Source organism: Lonchura striata, chromosome 15, assembly GCF_050655825.1.
Source record: "Lonchura striata isolate lonStrDom1 chromosome 15, ASM5065582v1, whole genome shotgun sequence".
Lineage (NCBI taxonomy): Eukaryota > Metazoa > Chordata > Aves > Passeriformes > Estrildidae > Lonchura > Lonchura striata.
The window spans coordinates 14486738-14507333 of NC_140717.1; the positions used below are offsets into that span (position 1 = coordinate 14486738).

The following is a 20596-nucleotide window of genomic DNA, read 5'->3' on the forward strand; positions in this document are numbered from 1 at the left end:
TTCTTGTTAGTACAATAACTTTTATTTGACATCTACAAGATGATTATCTTGTAGTTTTTTGGACAGGTTTATACAATCTCAATTTTTCAATAGTGCAACCTGTGCAAGCAAGAAATGACAAACATTGTCCTTCACTTTCTTATAAACATCTACTATTATAGGCAAAACAAAACTTACCCATATTATAGATAAGTGACTATTCACATTTGTACATTACAATTTCTTTTAAACAGCTCCAGATAAACTCTACAATGTCTTACAACATATTAAACATAACAGAAACAGCACATACAGCGGAACCCTCAAGTGTTTCCCATTCTCTAATTTACAGCTCAAGTAAGGTTTCATCTTAAAAGTGACAAATTAAATTATGTTAATGAAGTAAAAAATATAAGATTGTATGCGAGATGGAAGTGAATTTGCACTTAAGTTTCCATAACCACCTCAGATTAAGGAAATGCTTCAATTTAAGGAAAACAGGCATCCAGCCATCTTTGCAGTACACATTAGGAATACCATTAATACATTAAAAATGAACTAATTTTAATTTAAGATGTTTATCACAAAAAAGAACATGTTGTAGACTCAAATATATAAGTCCCAGGAGAGAACCAGAAAAAATGCAACACCTGGGTATAAACACTATAAAAATGCAATAACCAATGCTGTACAACTAAGATTGCGTTTCTCTCTGAATTCCTGTCTCGTGTGTTTATGCTGTCCATGCCCGTTTCCAAAGACATGCACTGTCAAACAGAAACTGGGAAGGAACCTGAATGCATGATGTGCAACCTCTAGGTTTCATGCTTTTATAAACTCAAATTGAAGAGAAAAACCCAATATATATTTTCTATATATATACTCAATACATGCATTCGAGATCTCCCACAGCAATGGCATCGATGCACTGCGTTAAACCCTGAGCACTGTATGACAAGATAAAAATAAAGCCTGCTTGGGGATTTTCAAGCATTTTCAAACAAATTGTGGTTTGTAGCTTAAAAGGCCAAAAGTAAAAGCAAACAGGAAGCACTACAGAGAGCATAAGGAAAGACAGATGCACCACCATAAACAGCTGCTGGCTTTCAGTTCTACCAACCTTTTTAGATCTCTTTATTCCCAAAGTATTTGAGACACAACTGAACTGAAAAAGTTATATTTCTTTGGAATCTGTCCCTGATTTTTATGCGAGTGATATGCTTTTACAGCCTTTTCCTCAAACACCAAAGTCAACACCTGTAGCTTGTCCTCTTATGCGTTGTTGAGGTTGGTGATGCTCTGGGGGTGGTGCTGCTGCCAGATCTGCTGCTGCTGCACTGCGAGCTGCTGCGACTGGTCGGACGTCGACAGGAGGTTCACGAGGGGCGACACACAATTTGCAGGAATGATCAAACCTGAGAACAGCAACACATCAATTGTTTCATAAAAACGCCATCGGTTGTGTTCATTAAGACCTCAGGCTGATGATTCCACCCTTTAATTTATGCAACATTCAATAATGACTGTTCTGATGTCAGGTCTAATCAGCACAGATGCAAGTCCTGCTCCTCAGTCCTTCACATCCTTTAGGTTGTGAAGCAAGGGAAAGAAGTTTTCATTTTGCCTGACAACAAAATTTATTCTCATGTTACCTGCTGTCATGAGAAGTCAGCTATTTTTGCTTTTCTAATCTCACAGAAGTTACAGCACCATGAAAGTTTAAGCACAGAAAAACCTACTTCCAACATCCTAGCAAACTGGTACTAGAGAAGCTGCCATATTGGCACATCCACATGAAGTCCACATTTCAGAAAACATTTGGAGAGTTTGGTTTCTGAGGTCCCTGTTTTGAAGGCTTCACTATGAGGTTTAGTGAAGAGACAATCATCCTGAAGTAATTTTACACACTTTCAGTAGCTCTAAAACCACGAAAATTATTTCAAAGGTCAAAGTGCCATTCATTGCCAAAAGTGGGGGAAAAAGTGGAGCCATGATGATGTCACAGAACCTTGGCTCAAGCAGGCAGTGCATGACATTTTTGCTGCAGTAAATCCAAAGAACTGAGATTAGGTACTCCAAGACCTCGTTGAAAAATAAACCTGCCTTCATTAATCTCCTCAATATCTTGTACTGTAGATTTGTACAGCTGCACTGATGCCCCTTCCACAGCAGACAAGCCTGCTCTCTTTTAAACACCTTTATCCCAACTCAGCCACGTGGCTGCCAACACAGATTCATTCAGCAGTTGGAGCCCCCCTGCTCCAAGGTGCAGCAGAGCAGCAGCCCATGCACCCACCTACGATCCTCTGCCCATCCTCTGTCCTCAGGCGAACGATTTGCATTTTGACGTTTGTGCCGCTGACGGAGGCCAGGACTCCTTCCACCTTTGTCCACACGCTCAGCACGGAGCCACACAGCACATAGTAGGTTCTGCAGCGCAGCCCCACCTCACAGACCAGCCCCAGGCCTGCCTTCTTGCAATTGCCTCTCCTGCAGGCAGAGAGAAAAGCTTTTGAAACCATTCTGCAAATTAAAGTATCTAATTTCATTAAAAACGAGACTCGTTATTTAATGTGCACTCAAGAGTCGAGCAAGGGCTGCACATGCACTAAGAGAAGAACACTGAGGACAGGAAATAGTAAAGCTTTGGAAAAGGCTGGCCTAGTTAAGCTCTGATCTACAAAACACACAGAGCTTTGAGTCAAAGATACCATCACTGAGGTCACCTGAGAACTGGAGTATGTTACAGGACACTGGTATCTGATCAGGCTACTTCAGAAGCTCCAATATTAATCTGAAACTTCTACCAGTTATGCAGTTCCTCAGGAATTCGGCCATCAGCTGAGTTCAGACACACAGGAGGCAGCAGAGGAACAGCTGTTTCTGACATCCATCTCATCTCTAAACATCTCCCCTCCAATAACATTTCAACTATCAGACTATAAAGACAGAACAGACGAACACACTTCAAGCACGAGCTACTCCTGAGTCACTCTGAGTGTAATTTATGCATTAACATTCGTCTCATGTATTTGGACTTGAGGGCAAAGCTCAGTGTTTTCACTCACAAGTTGGGTCACTTGACTGGTCATGGGGGAATTTCCCTTACACAAGAAACACAAGACTTTACAAGCAGGACAGAAGAACAGAAGCTGTGACAAAGCAGCCCAAAGTGAAACAGCAGAAGTTAAAGCACAGCCACTGACCAGTAGGCGTGGGTGCAGGTGTCTGCAGAGGAGTTGTACTGCTCCAGCCAGTGCGGCAGAGCATCCTCAGAAGGTACCTGGAAGAGTCATCCAAAATGGGAATGAAGTAAAACACATCAAAACTTACATGGAATAAAAATAATTTGGTCATTATAAAGAGAAAGGAGGGAGCACCAACATCAGGATGCTGTAGAGAGGTACAGCATCCTACATTATAATAATTTCGAATTATCCATTCCAAAGGACAAGCAAAATGCTTAAACACAGCAGAACCTCAGAGCTTTTTCAATAATCCACCTGATGAGAGTTTCCTTAAGTTCTTACAAATTCAACACTTGCTAGACCATAAGGAACCTCCTTTTTTATTACCACACCACAGATAATTTATATTCAGAAAGAAATTCAGAAAAGGATATAGGAATGCCAAAGTCATGCAGACCTGTTTAAATAGACCCAAATAAAAAGTCTGCTCCAGAGAAAGAAGCCTACTTTTTGACTTGTCAAAATTATACATAAATATAAAAAAAAATAAAGCCCTTATAATTATTTTCAAACTTTTCTAAATTAAAAAAAACAAGCATAACTTTAATGGTTACCTTCTTATATTTCTTTTTCAGGTCTGCACATGTTTCTAGTTTGAGTTGTTTCCCTGTATTTGGTCTGTATATCAAAAAAAGCTTCTTTTTAGGATTCACTTCTTTTACTAGAATTGCTGTTTTCTTGTTATTTCTTATCTGGAAAACAAGAGATAAACCAAAAACTTCCTGAATTAACACATGATTAAAGCATCTGCTTAAGTGTTTCCATATTGTGCTCTTTACAGAGTAATAGGATTGTGTAATAGTACAACCAAGGACAGTAATACACCTCTAGAACACAGTAATCCACATTAACCTCACAGTGAAAACACAATTTCCTGGTGGAGGTTTCAATAAGAGCTATTAATTTGGGCTCATATTCCTATCAGATATATCCTGAGGAGATAACAGGAAGAATATCATACTCCGTGTTAAAAAAACCCTGATTTTAATGTGGGACTCAATGTATTTTGCAAAACTGAACAAATTTTTCAGTTTAGCCCCCAAAACCTCTGAACATAATCCAAGAGACAGAAGAATCCTACCTGTAGTGATAAATAAAATCCATCATCTGGACCTGTCTGTTCTGCCCAGATCTTTGTTGCTTCATCCCAAGACATTCCTCTCTCCACACTGATCTACAAGACAGCAGTGCAGGGGTATTTGAGTGGGAACAGATTTTAAAACAGTTACACACGTAGGGACTGAACACATTGTAAAAACTTACTGACAAGTGCTATTTGTTCCTACAGAGATGACAGAGGATTAACTTACTGTGTACAGCTCAACATGCCCAGAGGTAGAATATCCAGGAGTTAAAAACTTCTTAACATCTGCCTTCCTCACTTTCTCATCCCCAGAGCCCAAATCTGAAAAGGAAAGCAGAGTTTTATTCTGTTGCTCTGTTCTCACTGAAGTTCAAGAGCACAATGAAATTATTTACTCACCTAAGATGCCCATGTCATATCTTCCATTCTTTTTAGCATTTTGAATAACTGCATTCAATGTGTCAGAGAAGTACTGGAACAAAGCATTCTGCTGATGGACTTCCATACCAAGAATTCGATTCAGGAATTTCCCTATATTGTTGTAATCTTAAAAAAGAGTAAGAAATAAAAGTATTAGGGCAAGTTTGATAACCACAAGCTCTCAATCAGTATCCAAAGACTCGTACAAATACTATGTAAATACATTCTTTCAGAAATGCAGAAAACATTACGTTCTTCAAAAAAAGTCACTTTTTAGATAGTTACAAGTTCAGTTCTGCTGCTGGGAATCCACTGTCATGACATAAGATGTTCCCAGGGACATTCTACAGATACACTGCACACCCAAGTACCTTTATCAAGCGTCAGGATTCCAGATCTGTCTTCTACATTTATCAAGCCTACACCAATCAATCCCTGACGAACATCTAGGAAAGAAAGAAGTTAAATCATAGCTGCTTTGCCATCTAAAAATAGCCCAGTGAAGTAACAGCTTGTTTAGCCATAGGATCCGATTCCAAAGCCTCTGACACCCCTCACTTCCCATTACTTGCAGTTTCTGCCCGATACATCAATAAGCAAGACACAGCTTTGCCTTCTGTCCCTGCAGGAAGCCCAGGCAGGGAAAGCACCAATGGCACCATGCACGAGAACAGTTCCAACAGGTAATGGGAAAATGGATAAAAATCTGTTTATAACACACTGGCCAAGCAGATACAGAACATTCCTCACACTAAGAGTTCACAGATCTGGTTTCATGTGTGAACTTCAACATTCAAGCAATGTGCACAGACTCTCACTGGGCGTTTACTCCCATCTGTCTCAGCTGATCATTTTAAATTGTAACAGTGTTTTACAGCCCTAACAGTATTTTGATTTTCTTTGTAGTGGAGAAGGATCAAAAGGTAGCTATCACAGCTAGTGAATTATCTTACCTTTGAAGAAGTCCCCAGGAAAATCAGGAGGAGGTGAGACCATTGGGGAGTCCAAGTTCACAATGGATTTCATAACAATCTCCAGGGCATTTCTGCCATACTGTGTAAGAAAAAAACTTGCTCTGTCAATGCCATCCAGTGTCTGTGCCTCAGCCCCAGGCACACATGGTTTAACATGGATTTATAATTCCCAATGAAAAGCTTTTCTGTGCAACAGTGAAGGGAATTGTTTATCACCTTTACGTAGTGTAGTTTATAACTGAAAACAGACCAGTCTTAATTTTTAATAAGAACTGCCAAATTAATCTTTCATCATGGCTTAAAGGACACACACCATTTACTTAAAAGTTTGATTGTTTGCAAGAGCAGAAAAGTGATTTACACACATGTGTTCCACATGGCTTCACAAATAGAATTATGGATTACAGAAAGAGGCCTTCCATCAGCAAGTGATACAGTGAAAGGTAAGGGATGCAGAGGAACCTTCCTCAACAGGTCATCTGTGGAATGAGTGCCACAGCATGAGTTCCCCAACAGAAATAGAATTGTCACCTTGTTGTCAAAATTGAATCTGCTGAGGTCTCGAGTTTCTGTGGCCCGTCTGTCCCCATGGGTGAGGGCTCCCTGTAAGACACGTCATTGTCATTAAACACAACTTTTAAGAAGAAGAAATCTAAGTTGCACTTTCTCAAAGGAAGGATCAGACCTCATGAAACATCTTACCAAGCTCTCCAGTCTTTTTGCAACTATAGATGCAAATCTTTGCTCTCCTGCCAGTTCAGAAATGAGGAACACATACTCTGGAGCAGTCACCTGGTTGGATCTATGAGTTCTTCCTGAATAATTAAGTAGAAGCATGTATATTAGATAAATTCTATTTCACTGAATATTTTTAATAAAATACAAACTGTGAAGAGCAAGGAAAAAGGGCAGAACTTAATCCTGCTTAAAATTAGTTTCTGCTGTAATACAGCAAACAGAAGGTAGCACAGAGATACTCTCAAAATGATGGCAACTTCTATAAAGACACTTCATATGTGAATGAAACTCTAAAGCTCAGTCTAGGCTTGTTTGTGAGGTTTCTTTCAAAGCTTTCAAGACCATTAGCTATGACCACAGACAAAGCTGATTCTGTTCATGGGTACCAGAGACCGGAGGGGTCCTTAGGAGGTGCCTACTCCATCTGATTTTCTATGTTAGCAGTAAGTCCAGTTATTATTCCTGAGTCTGCTGCTGGTTAAGGACACAGTGAGTGATTTACCAAACTGCTGGATTGCTCTGTCTGCGCTCCACGGCAGCTCCAGGGTCATGTGAACCCTCCGCCTCTGGTTCTTGGCCCTGCGGTCTGCTTGCAGTGAGATACCAGAGCTGGCAGCCTCTGAGATGATGGCAATGTTCTATGATTGAGAAAAGAACTCTTAGTTAGCAAGAAATCCAAGATCAAGCTTCAGCTTCCAAAAACAAAAAGTCTCGTTTTACAACTATTACCAAACATGGGTCTAGAATGGTTTCACTGTTACTCACAAGGCAGAGGGAGGGCAGCAAAGGTGTGGCTTTCTGTATCAGAGTTAGAAGTGCTAATGAACTTTTCTGGGTGAAAGGAGGGGGTTTTGCTTTACTTTTCAACAACAATTCCCTGAGCAAACAAAACCTTGCCAGCCCAGGGGGCAGGTCTCCCTGACACTGGCCTGTACTTCAGAAGGAAAGGGGAGGGACACAGGCTTGCTCCAATAGCAAACCAAAGAAAGGACAAAATATTGCTGCTAATGCTGTACAAGGAAGAGGATCCAGCCATCCCAGTGCCTGAATGCATTTGCCTTGAAAGAATGTAAATGTTTGGACTGTGCACAAATCACTTACAGGAACCTAAGTTTTTCCTCTCAAGTGCCAAAGGGACCACACAAGTTCCATGCAGTGACATTTACTCCATTTGCCCTCTTGTGGCAGCACAGCCCAAGTGAACCACTGGTAAGGGCTTTTCCCCCCCCACTTCTTTTATCAGATGCAATTCTATCATTATTCAGGTCAGGATTTTCTTTCAGAGTGCAACATAAAAGGCAGAAGCCACCACTCCTCCCAGTGTAACTTCTCAATCCTTGTTAAGGTTAACAGGTCCCACCTTTTCCCTTCACCCCTCACTGTAAGTTTTCATAGAATGGTTTTCCTCATTTCCTAATTTAATTATTTCCTCTTGAAAGGGGAGGTGCACAGTGACCCAGATCAATGAATCAAAGATACGAATCACAAATCTGCCTTTTAAACACATATTGTTTTACAAACAAACTTAAAGGTGCCAGCTTTCAGATTGGCACATGTATGCACACCAAACACAGTCCTCTGAGGTCACCCAAACTACAGCCTGACCTTTAAACACACTGATTTGAAAAACAAAACAGCACTGAACTGAAAGTGCTTCTTAACTAGTACTTACACTACCTGCCAGTCACCGATGAATAGCTTAGTTACTATGGCATCTGACACATTTGTCTACAGTCTCTCTCTTCAAAGATTACCTTATCTCCATCCATGAACCTCTGCTTTTCTGTGATGTTCAGGATTTCAACGGGTACATCAAGTTCAGACCTTGACTCGTAGGAGATGCTGCCATCATCATTGCTCACCACTCTGCCTTTGCGGCCTGTCATCTTTGGAAGGGAACACAAGCTCAGGGTGGCAATACCAAAGCTACCCCAGCACCAAAAGCTCCAAGCACTATTATATATCCATGTACCCACAATAAAATGCTCAGTAATTTACTCTCAGTGCTAAACTACTACTCTCCGCTATGTGGAATATGACAGAGCAAATCTATGTAGAAATGATGTTGTATTATGCTACTGTTCATAACAGATTTACCAGCAGCACTAAGAAAATAAGCTAAACAGAGAGATTAGGCTACAACTGATTTTAACAGGGTCTTTTAAATCACACTGATGCTGCTGCTTGATAGAGACAGTTATTGAGAGATTAATTAATCAGGCTTTTCATCAACACATAAAGGTTCTTAATCTCCACTGCCTTGGAGGATGAACTAAAGCTCCTGTCTGTCTAATACACACCAGCAGCAAATTGACTGCAGCCAGTCAGAGAAATAGGCCACAGTAAAACAAAAGAGAAATTGGTGTGATTTACCTAACCAGGAACTATCAACCCTCAGAAATAATGTGTTAGTCCACTCAGATCTCCCTTTGTATTCTAACACAATCTTCAAATTTCTCTTTCATTCAGAGGCACAGTAATCTCTGCTCTCATTCCCAAAATCACTGTCTAAAACTGATAAACAGCCTCTCCAAAAACATACTTTTTCTATATGTGAACACCAGCCTACCTCTGCAACATTTTCAGGACCACCCAGTTCATCTATAAGCTCATCCAGTGTATTAGGTGGAAGATCTTCAGCCAGCTTTTCCAGTTTATCCAGCAGTTCTTTTTTCATTTGTTGGGCCCTTTCAACAGCATCCTGACTTGTTACGAAGCTGCTGTTTGTGTTACTGTTTGCTGAAAGTTAAGAAAGACTCATTGAGATTTAGAATTTTATTGCCTAACTGCTGGGAAATGAATCAACATCAAAGAAAGTTGCTCTTACCAGACGTGTTGGTACTAGAAGTGGTGGTTCCAACAGTGGAAGTGAAGCAGCTGGGTCGTTTGGATCCCAGACCAGAGGCTAGTAAGGCACTTTGAATAGAATCTGGGTCTATGCTTTTCTTCTTTTTCTTTTCTTTATTTTTTTTATGCTCTTTTCTAATCAACCAGGGATCTGAAGTTAAAAAAAAGTTTCAAACATTCACTAAGCAGCCATCTATCCCTTCGAAACAAATACATTATCGTTGCATAAAGTGACTTAGAAAAATCTGAATTCCAGTGTACAAAAATCCAATTGAAGTTTCACATTCTACTAATTGTAGTCTCACTGGAACTAAACTACCTGCTTATAAACACTTCTCTATGGCTCACTGGAATGTTTGAGAAGGTTTCCTGCTTACTCTGCAAATACAGCTACTTTCTTGATTAACCACTTAGATTGTCTTACCATCTTCATCATCTTCACTGGATTCATCTCTGAATGGGTTGAAGTCATCGTCGTCTCCAGAACTCAAAAATTTGGAGCTCTCATTGTCACTTTCTTCATTGTCTGAAGCATCAGACTCGCTTTCACTCTCATCAGAGCTGCTCCCTGCAAGGCCACCTGTTTTGCGGGCTTTTTTGGCTTCTCTGCTTATTTCTTCACCTAATTCCATCATCCCACAAGAAAGAGAGATTAGTTTAAACCTTGTAGTCTACACACTTCGAGATCTGTTTTACCATACAAACCAGAAAAATATTCAAATTTTGAAAACACAGCTATTTAAAATAATCTAGGCTTTAAGCAAGATCCCTTCCCCAAGTTTTTTATGATCACCTACTTTTCAGTTTGGGAAGGGGGTTGTATTAAGCTTCTCTTCATTAAGCCTCAAGATAAAAAAAATTACTTGACTAGATAGATATTAGATAGCATGACTGTATCAGGAAGTGATCTGACACAGACAAGGCATTTTGGGATATGGTTCCATAGAAGATGAATCAAATTTTGAGCAAAATTAACTAAAATTTATAGCAATTAATGGCAACTTCTAACAACAGCCTTAAGAGATCTACTGCATTCTCCTTCATGGATGACTGTACAGATATTCCCAGTTTTCCCCACACAAAGTTCACTTTTAGGCAGCTCTGAAGTTGCCATTTTCCCTGTGCCATTAGTGTAGGAACTTCAGCATTACCTTTTCGTTTCTTTACTTTGTTCTCCTTGCAAGGGCTGTCTCGGGGTGAGTTGTTATTACTTTGAGCAGTCAGGTCAATTCCCAACAAGCTAAACAGCTTCTTCCTGTCAGGAGCTGGAAAGTGCTTCTCAATAAGAGACTGGAATACTCCTCTGTTTAAGAAAAAAGGGCTGCTCAGTGGAATTTGCATGAAGTACAAACCTGTAACATTCAACAGCTTGCTTGACTTCTCTGAAGAATGACTCCTCGTGAGCACAGCTGGGCACTCTCTGTATTATCACCATTACTGTATTTGTCACCTTCCTAAAAGTAGGACACATCTCTTCTACAGCACTGTTATAACTTGTTAAATTTAGTTTTGGGAACAAGTGGCAGTGCTACTGCCATTTTTTTATTGCTCAATTTAAGTAAAAAATTAAGTTAATTCATTTAGATCTTCAGCAAGGCAGCCTCAGGATTGGCTCTGCTCCCTCTGATCAAAGAGGGAAGTCGTGGTCTGTAACTTGCTCTGGTATAAATGCAGCACACACTTGGCAGGTCTCCCCGTCCTCCCAGTTTGAAGTACTGAGAGAACAGTATGAGCTATTCACACCTGAAAACATCAGTTTGGAATGCCACGAGAACCAGGAGATATCCACTGCCTCACCTGAGCAGTGCTGCCAGATTTTAGGTACAGGAAGCTTCAGTAAAGAATGTCACTACTAAAGGATTCCTAAACTTCTGTGCACTGATGCATATTTGACACACAGAAGGACAAATGACTACATACACACACTAAGCTGGATGAAGGTTAGTTTTGTAAAGAACAGTTTCAAAATTCAGTCTTACTTTGCTGTAGAAACAAAGTCATTCAGTTCCCCACCACCTTCCTCCAAAGCTTCCAATGTTCTTGCTTCTCCTGTCGACTGCAGGCCAATGACAACGCACTGAAGGACAAAAGAATACCAGTGTCAACTATGATTGAGCTGTAGGTTTATTTTGCCTGATTTCTGCTCATTAGATAGCATGAAATACAAAAGCATGCTCCTACTATGGCTGAAAATATTTTTATTTTATATCTATTAAAAAAAATTAATCGAATAGCTTTACATTTAAGACAAATATTTAAAAATCAGTCTTGATCAACTTACTTTGCCATTCTTGATTTCTTCCCGAGCCAACTGCACCACCCTCTTCACCTTTGAGGCTATACAAAGGTACTTGAAAAACCTCTGGTGAGCTGACCAGAACTGACCCCACATGGACTTCTTCATGCGCTGCTCTGCGTCGATGAGATCGGCTGCTTGCTGAAACCTCTCTCGAGCACTGACCCACTAAACAAGAAAAGGAGCATTCAAATTTCAACCAACTTCAACCTCTCAGAACTTAACAGAGAAAGCAAATTTCAAAAGGGGTTCTTACCAGTTTCACAGATTTGTTGTACATTTTAACATATTCCTGTGAGAGCAGAACTTCATCGATTTTGAAAGTTACACCTGAAAAACTCAACTGTCTGGCTATGTACATTCCTCTCAGCTTCATATCCATAGCAACTATTTCCATGGCACCAACACCTCTAAAATAAAGGAACAATTTAAGTCCATATTAGAATTTTCAAGAGCAAGGATCTGTTAAAAAAAGCCTCATAACACAACCCCAAGTACTTAAGAAAAAAAAACAGCTTATAATTGTGAAGGAATATCTTTTTGAAATAATTTGAAACTTAGTCTTTACATAAAATTGTATCCCTGCCTTGTAAATGTTAAGTGTATCCCAAGAGGTAAGACTCAGTTACTTTTTTCCCACATGACCTAGGATGGATTAAGAGACAGTAACTTATAAATTCAAATGGGATAATAAAGTTGGTCCAAATATCAGCAAATTCTTGCATTCTAATTTTATAAGCTGCTGATGATTTGAAAGAATACAAACCATTGTAAGTTATTCAGACTTACGCTGATATGAAAATTTTTAAATTATTAAGCAACATCAGTTCTCTTCAACAGCAACACACCTTGAGAGCACAGAAGTCACCCGCAAAACAGCTGACTGCTACTCACAGACTTGGGGCTCTAACTTTATTATTGCTTATTTGATATGCACCCAGCAATGAAGGGAGGCTACACTTGCAGGGTCCAGAAAAACCACACATCATGTAGATGGTAAACAAGATGCATCCTAAACCCTATTGTGGCAATATGAAATGTCCAAAATTCTTTTTGAGTAGGCAAAGCAAGATGCTCACCCACCAGAGAATGTGGCAGCAGCCTTTTCTACTGACCTCTCACATTTAGTATTATTAGTATGTTCTGAAACACCAAGTACCTTGTATAAGCACAAAGAATTTCCCTGAACTGGGTTCTTATGCCAATAAGCACAAGATTTCCTCCTGTTAAATTGCTTAAGATGAATGCATAAACATTAGAGGCCTTCTACAAATAGTGAGCCATTAACTACACTGAGCATACTCACTACAATACAGGGCGTTTTCATGAGGAGCAGCAAAGTATTTTGCTTTCCTAACACCCACATTTTTGAGAGGCCTCTTTTCCCAGAAAGCTTTTAAAGCTCTCAAAATTTTCTGTGAACAAAGGAAACATCTTATTTTTCATCACTTATGATAAATTACACTTCTGCTAGATTTAGAAGCCAGAGTTCTTAGTGTGACAGGACATGCTTGCAAAGGACTAGAGAGCAAAGATAAGGAACTGGGAAGTACAGTCAGCCACAACCCTGTGCATTCTGCTGTAGGTCTTTGAAATTTTACCTTCTTTCAACAGCCTGAATAAAATCACTGAATTCCCTAAATGGAGTTCCTTCACCCCATATTCCAAGACGGTTCATATATGCCATATTTCTTGGCTCAGATGCACCTAAAAAGAGAAACATGAATCTGTACCAGTACCAGCAAAACCATCCAGAAACATTTAATACAAACCCAGCAGTACATACCTGTGGCACTGGCATAAACAACCCTGGCTTTTGGAAGTTTATTTTGAAGTTCTAATACAGCCAGACCTGTTTTTGTTGGTTTTGATGAACCAACAGGACACAGATTCTTTGCTTTATGACACTCGTCAAATACGATCTGAACCATAATTAAGAAAAAGCTTTGTCCCACTAATGTTCAGAATGAGGAGCTAGAACAGAAGGCAAGAAAATCTACTACTTACAACAGGGGGCAGGTGGAAATTGTAAACTCAAGACACTAGTAATTATAACTAAAAACCTTGGAAAAATATTTAGATAGTAAATTGCCACACTTGAGTTCTTGAAAATGCTGGTGGATACTCCAAATATATATTTGAATAAGTCAGTAAAAAATATCAATGTAAACTTTATGTTCTTGAGGATAACAGTTTAGTTTTATAGGTTTGATATAGAAAAAATCAGATAATTCACTCTTGTACCAGTTGTGTTACAAGTCGATGGCAATGTTTGACACAAAGTCTCTGAAACTGCAAGTGTAATGTCAGAGCATGCACACAACTGATTGCAATTACAAATTAAGAATACCTAAAACTCTTTAAAGATATAAGTTTAAATAGCAATTTCATTATAATCAAATGAATTCCAGAAAAAGGATACAACTCCATCAAAGTCTTCACCACACCAGTGAAGAAGCTGCTTTAATCTGGTTTTGTATTTACCACCAGACTGACTTTCCCCAATAAGAGAAGAATAGGTAGCAAAGATGACACCTTTCTTCACACTTCCATTATGTTTTGATGAAATCTTCCCATACTTGAACTGCAATAAATAGAAATTACAGAAATTAATCAAAAGATACTCCTCCTCAGTCACACCTACCAGATGATTAAGGGATGCTGGTGGTCTTAAAGGTGTGAACACTTGGAGCCACTCATAACCTCACATCATGATCAGGGCACAGCTGATATGGCAATGTGGTTAAGGGGTTATCTAGGGCCTTACTAAAACATAGACTTAAGGAAGACTACATCTGAGGTTTCAAAAGCTTAGCGGCCACAATCTTTGCTACATGGTTTCCTTAGTTTACATACAATTGAGATTTTAGTTTCAATGTATCCCTTGGTATGAGCCAATACCTCAAGTGTATTTACCTGCTGCTACCACACATGATGATTTCTAAAGCCTTGTTTTGGAAATTAAGAATTCATAAAGCAAAAATACCAACTTAAACCAAACTTTTAAGTTCAGTGAATTCAACCAGCAATCACACTACATTTTAAGCAGCTAATCCAGAGCAGAGGCAGTGTCTCCAAAAATAACTGCATACACCACTGCTGCTTTAATAAATCACTGAGCAAGTCCGTTATTCAAGTATTACACATAAAATACATTACATATAAAATGTGCACTGAGAAAGGAAAAAATTCAAATGCCTTAAAGATGTAAAGAATATTTCAGCTTCTAGAAAATACTTTACTAGTAGTGTCAGTAGTGGCTTGAAGTGTAATTTTTTTAAAAAAAGCACACATGCCAAGACTTAATCCTACAAGGGGCCTATTTACATGATTAACTTAAAGCTCTGTGTGGTTCTTTGTAAGATTTAGGCCTGTCAAACAAGACCTAGACAGCAAATTTATTGAAATTAGTACATTCTTGCTCTTAAAACAGCCAACACGCACAACTTGTCACACAAGCGTACCTAAAGGTTTGCCTCAACTGTACATAGTAAAAAGTTTCCACACCTTGTTTAATGAATGCACCAATATGTTTTTTGCTCCAATATCTCTCAAATCTCTTTCAGCATCGTATTTCAGATCATTTGACACGCTAAACCTGAAGATACAAAACAAAGCACATTCTGTAAGTTACAGCAGGTCAAAAGGCAGTAGAACATTTGTCAGAAGACAGATGACCCTGAATTTGTCATAGAGTCACTGGAGTGTCTGCTCTAACAAATCCTGACACACTTACCAGACTGCTCTTTTTCTGCCTAACAAGTAATTTTCATAGATTATTCCAGCTATGGTCCTTCCTTTTCCTACACCAGCACCATCACCTATCAAGAATCCAGCTCTGTCTCCATTGGGCAGGAATGTTTCATGTTGCTGTAGGAGAAAGAACAAAAAACTTGTACCCATTCTCCAGAATACATCACAGGGGATTGTCAGAAAAGAGCAAACATAAGAAACATCCTATTGGAGGAGACCAGTGGTCCAAGCAAACTCCTGGAAGCAGGAAGAGGGGATTTTATTTAGGGAGAGCACAGCACCCTAACTGTATTGTGTGATCCATTCTCCCCTTTCTTCCCTCAGCACCCAGAACTGCTCTAAACATCGGTACAATATTTTGTGCCTTTTCCTAATCCACTGATAGGCACCTGTACAGCCTTTTGCAGCAGCAAGACCCAGACATCCACAGCCTGTGGAATGCAGTATTCTGAATCTACCCATTTTAAATCTATCTCCTGTCAGTGTCACCAAGTTCTGCTTTGCTTTTGTGTGATATCGCTCACTTCTTCATTATCTTAACCCTGATTTAATTCCCATTGCTTTCTCTCTCCTCCAGCCCCAGGTGTCCCAGCTGTGTCAGTCTCTTTACATGAGGTAACTTTTCCCTCCTGTGACCATTTTAGTTGTCCTGTAACTCCACTGCCTCCTTTCCCCAGCACAGAGGGCTGCACACACATCTGGGGTGGGAACACTGAAGTTTAACCCAGCAGCAAAAATAACACCCAGTGCTGTTCTCTATTCCCTTCCCAAGGATGTCAAAGAGGGCTGGCTTTCTCAGCCTGCTGCTACTGCAGCCATTAAATTACTTCAGAGAAATAAAAATGACTAACATGTTCTAAGACAGTTAAAAGATCACCATCATGGCAGTGGTTTAGAGGAAATTTTCCTAGTTGTATTACCTCACATTTATCTGAGCTGAAGCTCACCTGCCATCTTCTAATGCAACTCAAACCTTTAAGCTCTTATTATTTTATCTCCTTGTAAAACTGACATAGCTGCACTTGTCAGATTTTAGTTTTTCTTCTTAAATTCTCTGTTAGCTTTTAAGCTGTGCTGATGTCTGGCATACCTGGGCTGCATAAGTGATTGCTTCGAGCTGCAAAGCTGACAACCAGCCACTGTCAATTGTTTCCTCTGATATTGATGTCTGGTACCACACATCAGGAGGAGTCACACTGGATAAGGAGCTGGTTTCCACTACTGGGTCAGGATGACGCAGACCAATTTTTACTGATGGAGAAAAAAGAGGAAGGAAGGCAGAAGATGAAAACAAAATACAGAGTTCTGTTGCTGCAGCACAAGTTATTATCTTTACCCAAACAACTTACAATTGTGATTGCAAAGGCTGAACTCAACGAGTATGTTTCATTGCAACAATCTCTCAAGTGTTAAACTGTATTGCATATGAAGGAACACATTAATCTGAATTTATAACTGCAATCTTAACTTTCTCTTCTCACCACCTTCCTACAATTTTTATGAGATTAGATAAAATTCACTTTACAGAAAATTAAAATATTTGTGTACTTGACTTTTTTGAGAAAAACCAGTCTGAACGTCGTCTTTCCAAAAAGGCCAGAAGCAGCCTCAGGATGCCAGAATCACAAAAGCAACATTCTTCTCACTATTTATACTGTGCCATTTTAAAGCAGAATGAGAGGAAAAAAGATTTAGAACAGACATGATTTAATTGCTGACAGATCTCATCAGTAACAATAAAAATTAACCATTTAGCTACAAACTCCCTGAAAAATTTTGCCTTGCTTTTACAGCAGGTCACTGTATTTAGCAAACAAGATAACAGCTCATTGTCAATGGGTATAACAAAGAAAAGAGAAAAGAGAGGAGATGGCAATTAACAGCAGTAAAAAGAGTCACTCAAAAACAACCAAGAGTCAGCTCTAAGTAGTCAGCCAGGAACAATGCAGGAAGAATGTACTTAGGGTGATTTCACACCAAAAGACTCAAACTAGTTTCCCAAGTGTAGCAATGAGCACTGAATTCCTTTACAAAATTTCCTTTGCTGAGGCACAAGGCATCTTAACAGAGGTAAAAAAACAGGCCTGATTCTAGTTCATCACTCATTATCTGTGAAACAAATACTGCTCAATGATACTGAAGAATTTATCTTCTTTTAAAAATCCATTTATCTTCCAAATCTAAGCATTACAGAAGATAGATTTCCTAGGAAAACCCACAATGTATTCAGGTCCTGTTAACTTCAGACAGTATCTACTTCCTGTGTTAGTAATTACACAACAGTAAATAAATTGACTCTCAAAACATGCAGCCTTTTGATGTAACAGAAGATCAGGTCATACATTTTATTGGCATATATTCAGCGTAGGTCTCTGCATGGCCCATTTCTTCTTCATCTTCTTCCTCGGGTTCCTCCTCTTCTTTTACTGCTGGCACTTTCTAGAATTGAGAAATACTTGTGTTAGTCAAACAGCACATTGTTAATATTCCATCTCCTGGAAATTAACATGAGAAAGAAAATGAGGACAAACTTGCACTTCAATGTTTTAACACATGTAGGGAACAAACCAGTGAATCCCTGGGAAACTACACACAAATGTAGATTGCTTACACTCTGAACAACCCTCTAAAGACACTAAGTCAGGGAATTTTCTCTTCTTTGCAAGATCAAGCACTCCAAACTCACATAAGCAGAATTAAAAAGAAATTCTTCTTACTGCATATTAAAATCAGACTATAACTTAAAGAAAATTGCCTTGAAAACATGACAGCCCTCCTATTCAAACACTCCCCTGGAGTCTCCTGCAGTTCCATATTCATGACACCATTTCACAACTTTATAGTTAAATAGTCAGTTCTGTCCAGTATTCTCTAAAACCTGACAGTTACCCATTTACTGTGACCCTGCCCAATGTAATTATGTATTTGTAAAGCACTCAATGGAAGAAAAATCAAACATCCTCCACAACTACTAATGTTTAATACAAAAGAAATTATCTAAAAACACCCTCCTGTATGGCAGTCACTGAGGAGCACAGTTCTTCCCAAACATCAACCTGAGTCTAGCTATCAGTGAAGATGCCAAAAATCAAATGTTTACAACATCAGAATGTAATTTTATTACATTTAGAAAATTGAATGATATTCAATTTACATCTTCAATTTAACTGCCTAGAAGCACAGCCACGCTAGGGGGAAGTCTTTCAGTTTCCTCACTGCTACTGATTTTAAAAGAGAATGTTTTAACCCAGAGGAAATGCTATGCTTATCACCTTTAATCAGAGCCACACCTTTCTTGGCCCACACCAGCTTCTGCTAAGGACAGTAATTTCTTGAAATTGTCTTTTACTATCTAAGCTCAGCACACCTGTTAACTTCACTCATCTAACCAAGTTTCATCTTGTGGAGCAACTGACCTTTTGAATAAACAGATGCACTTGACAGTGCCACCACACACAAGACAAGTATGAGTAACTCCTGGAACTGGCCACAACTGTTTATGGCCAGCAACACTCTGGTCTGGCAAATGAATAATTTGTGCCACTTACCACAGTCGGTGAAAAACTTCTCATTTTAATGTCATTTATCCATATTCTTGCTACCTCTTTTGTGGAAGCCTCCTTCTTCACTGCACCATTGCTTAGGTCAGCTGCAAAAGAAAAGCTGTGCTTTACAGAATTCCCTCCAAACATCAACTCAGATTAACATGCTACCCTATTAACGAGCTGGAACAGAAGTTTGAAATATTCAGGAGCACAGTGATGCTTCAAGAACAAATTTGTAACAGGATCCTTTAAGAAAACCATTTATTAACCTTCCTGTCTTCAGCCACATTTGAAGGAACTAGGAATAGGGCTCAGTACACAACTAAAATAATTTGCATAAGGATAAATGCAAAATATTGAAAGCAGCTGTCAAGCTTCCATCATATCAATGCATGTAATAAACTTAGCATAATTGTCCCTAAAAACAATTAGAGCACTTGCACAAATAAATGTTTTCCTCAAAGGCATTGCATAATTTAACTTCTTAATATTTTCCCATCTAGAACTCCTGCTGTCTGAATTATATGAAAAGACCATTTTCCTTTCAGGAGCTTCTCTATTTTACAAGTATTTGTCATTTTTTAAAATAAACACAAGGAAAGATCCAGAGACACAGGAACACAAGTAAGATTAGGAATGCAGTTCTATAAGTTGCAAGTCCCCTTTTCACTTGACACAGAAGCTACAGATTGCATGTTTTCTGCAGCTGTGCCCCTCTAACAGTTACTGTGTTTGTGTCACCTACTCTGTGCTTCTCTGAGTTTGCACTTGATTTAATAGCACTGACTTATCCCCTTCTGCTTTCTTCCCTCCTCCTCACTTCCTTTACTCCTTGCCCCAACTTCAGTTCATGTCCCAACTTGGGTTTTGGCAACCACTCCCTAAGAGAAAGCAATGACACAGGAGGGACATTCTGCTTTTTGTTTCAGTTCTAACAGAAAGCTCCTGCACTGCACTCTCTCTGCATACAGAAAAATAGGTTATGCCAACCACACCTATAAAATCAGCAAAGCTTGTTTCAGAGACAATGAAAATAACAGAAATCCAGAAAATGCCTGTGTATCTTTCAGAATAAAAAAAAAAAGCAGCACTGAAGATATTCTCAAATTGAACTGGCCTAATCTTAACCTCAAGCTAAAATCAGAACAACTTCAAAGAGTTAATTTCACACACATGTGGCTTTTTCCTTCCACAAGTTGACCACATGTTAAAAATAACATACAAGAAAATATCAAGGAAGGAATCACAAAATGAAGATAACTAAGAAGTTGTGGCATTTAACTTACTGCAGCATTTCAGAAGTAACATGAAAATAAACAGCAAGTTTTTAGGGCTTAATTTCTTAAACAATAGTTCTGATGCCTCCAACGAAACAAAGGGACAGATTTTCCTTTTGCAGGAGACAATTCACACAAACACCTTATGGGCTACAATTCTAGTTTGGAAGATGCTAAATAGAAAATAGTACTAGTTTGTTGTAGTTCCAAGTATACACTAGAACAGGAACTGGTGGAGACTCCAGTAACATAGCTAATTGACTTCAGTAATGTTCACAAAATAATTTTACCAATTTTCCAGCTGCAATGTCATTTTCCTCAATCCATGCCGTAGATTAAGAGTTTAATTTTTAAACTGTTATTTCATACTACTTCACCCTGAATTCTAACACTACTACAGTTAGAATGAAATTTATCAGGTTTCCTGAACCACTT

The 20596-nt window shown here is 39.0% G+C and overlaps 1 protein-coding gene across 4 annotated transcripts in view; it reads right to left on the minus strand.

Moving 5' to 3' along the window:
* The window catches only part of SBNO1 (strawberry notch homolog 1), a 28980-nt gene continuing 8384 nt past the window's right edge, over positions 1-20596 (minus strand). For all 4 annotated transcript variants that reach the window (XM_021532761.4, XM_085593328.1, XM_021532762.4 and 1 more), the window contains 28 exons: positions 18888-18988; positions 17682-17778; positions 16430-16590; positions 15323-15456; positions 15094-15184; positions 14009-14170; positions 13373-13508; positions 13188-13293; positions 11843-11996; positions 11572-11754; positions 11270-11367; positions 10442-10593; positions 9715-9912; positions 9271-9441; positions 9013-9182; positions 8198-8329; positions 6946-7081; positions 6408-6520; positions 6237-6308; positions 5685-5784; positions 5103-5177; positions 4711-4857; positions 4538-4632; positions 4309-4401; positions 3782-3919; positions 3186-3262; positions 2276-2469; positions 1-1394 (listed from right to left, as the gene is read on the minus strand). In XM_021532761.4, coding sequence (XP_021388436.2) covers positions 1252-1394; positions 2276-2469; positions 3186-3262; positions 3782-3919; positions 4309-4401; positions 4538-4632; positions 4711-4857; positions 5103-5177; positions 5685-5784; positions 6237-6308; positions 6408-6520; positions 6946-7081; positions 8198-8329; positions 9013-9182; positions 9271-9441; positions 9715-9912; positions 10442-10593; positions 11270-11367; positions 11572-11754; positions 11843-11996; positions 13188-13293; positions 13373-13508; positions 14009-14170; positions 15094-15184; positions 15323-15456; positions 16430-16590; positions 17682-17778; positions 18888-18988 — 3629 coding nt within the window. In that variant the 3' untranslated portion in view covers positions 1-1251. The remainder of the gene's footprint in view (positions 1395-2275; positions 2470-3185; positions 3263-3781; positions 3920-4308; positions 4402-4537; positions 4633-4710; positions 4858-5102; positions 5178-5684; positions 5785-6236; positions 6309-6407; positions 6521-6945; positions 7082-8197; positions 8330-9012; positions 9183-9270; positions 9442-9714; positions 9913-10441; positions 10594-11269; positions 11368-11571; positions 11755-11842; positions 11997-13187; positions 13294-13372; positions 13509-14008; positions 14171-15093; positions 15185-15322; positions 15457-16429; positions 16591-17681; positions 17779-18887; positions 18989-20596) is intronic.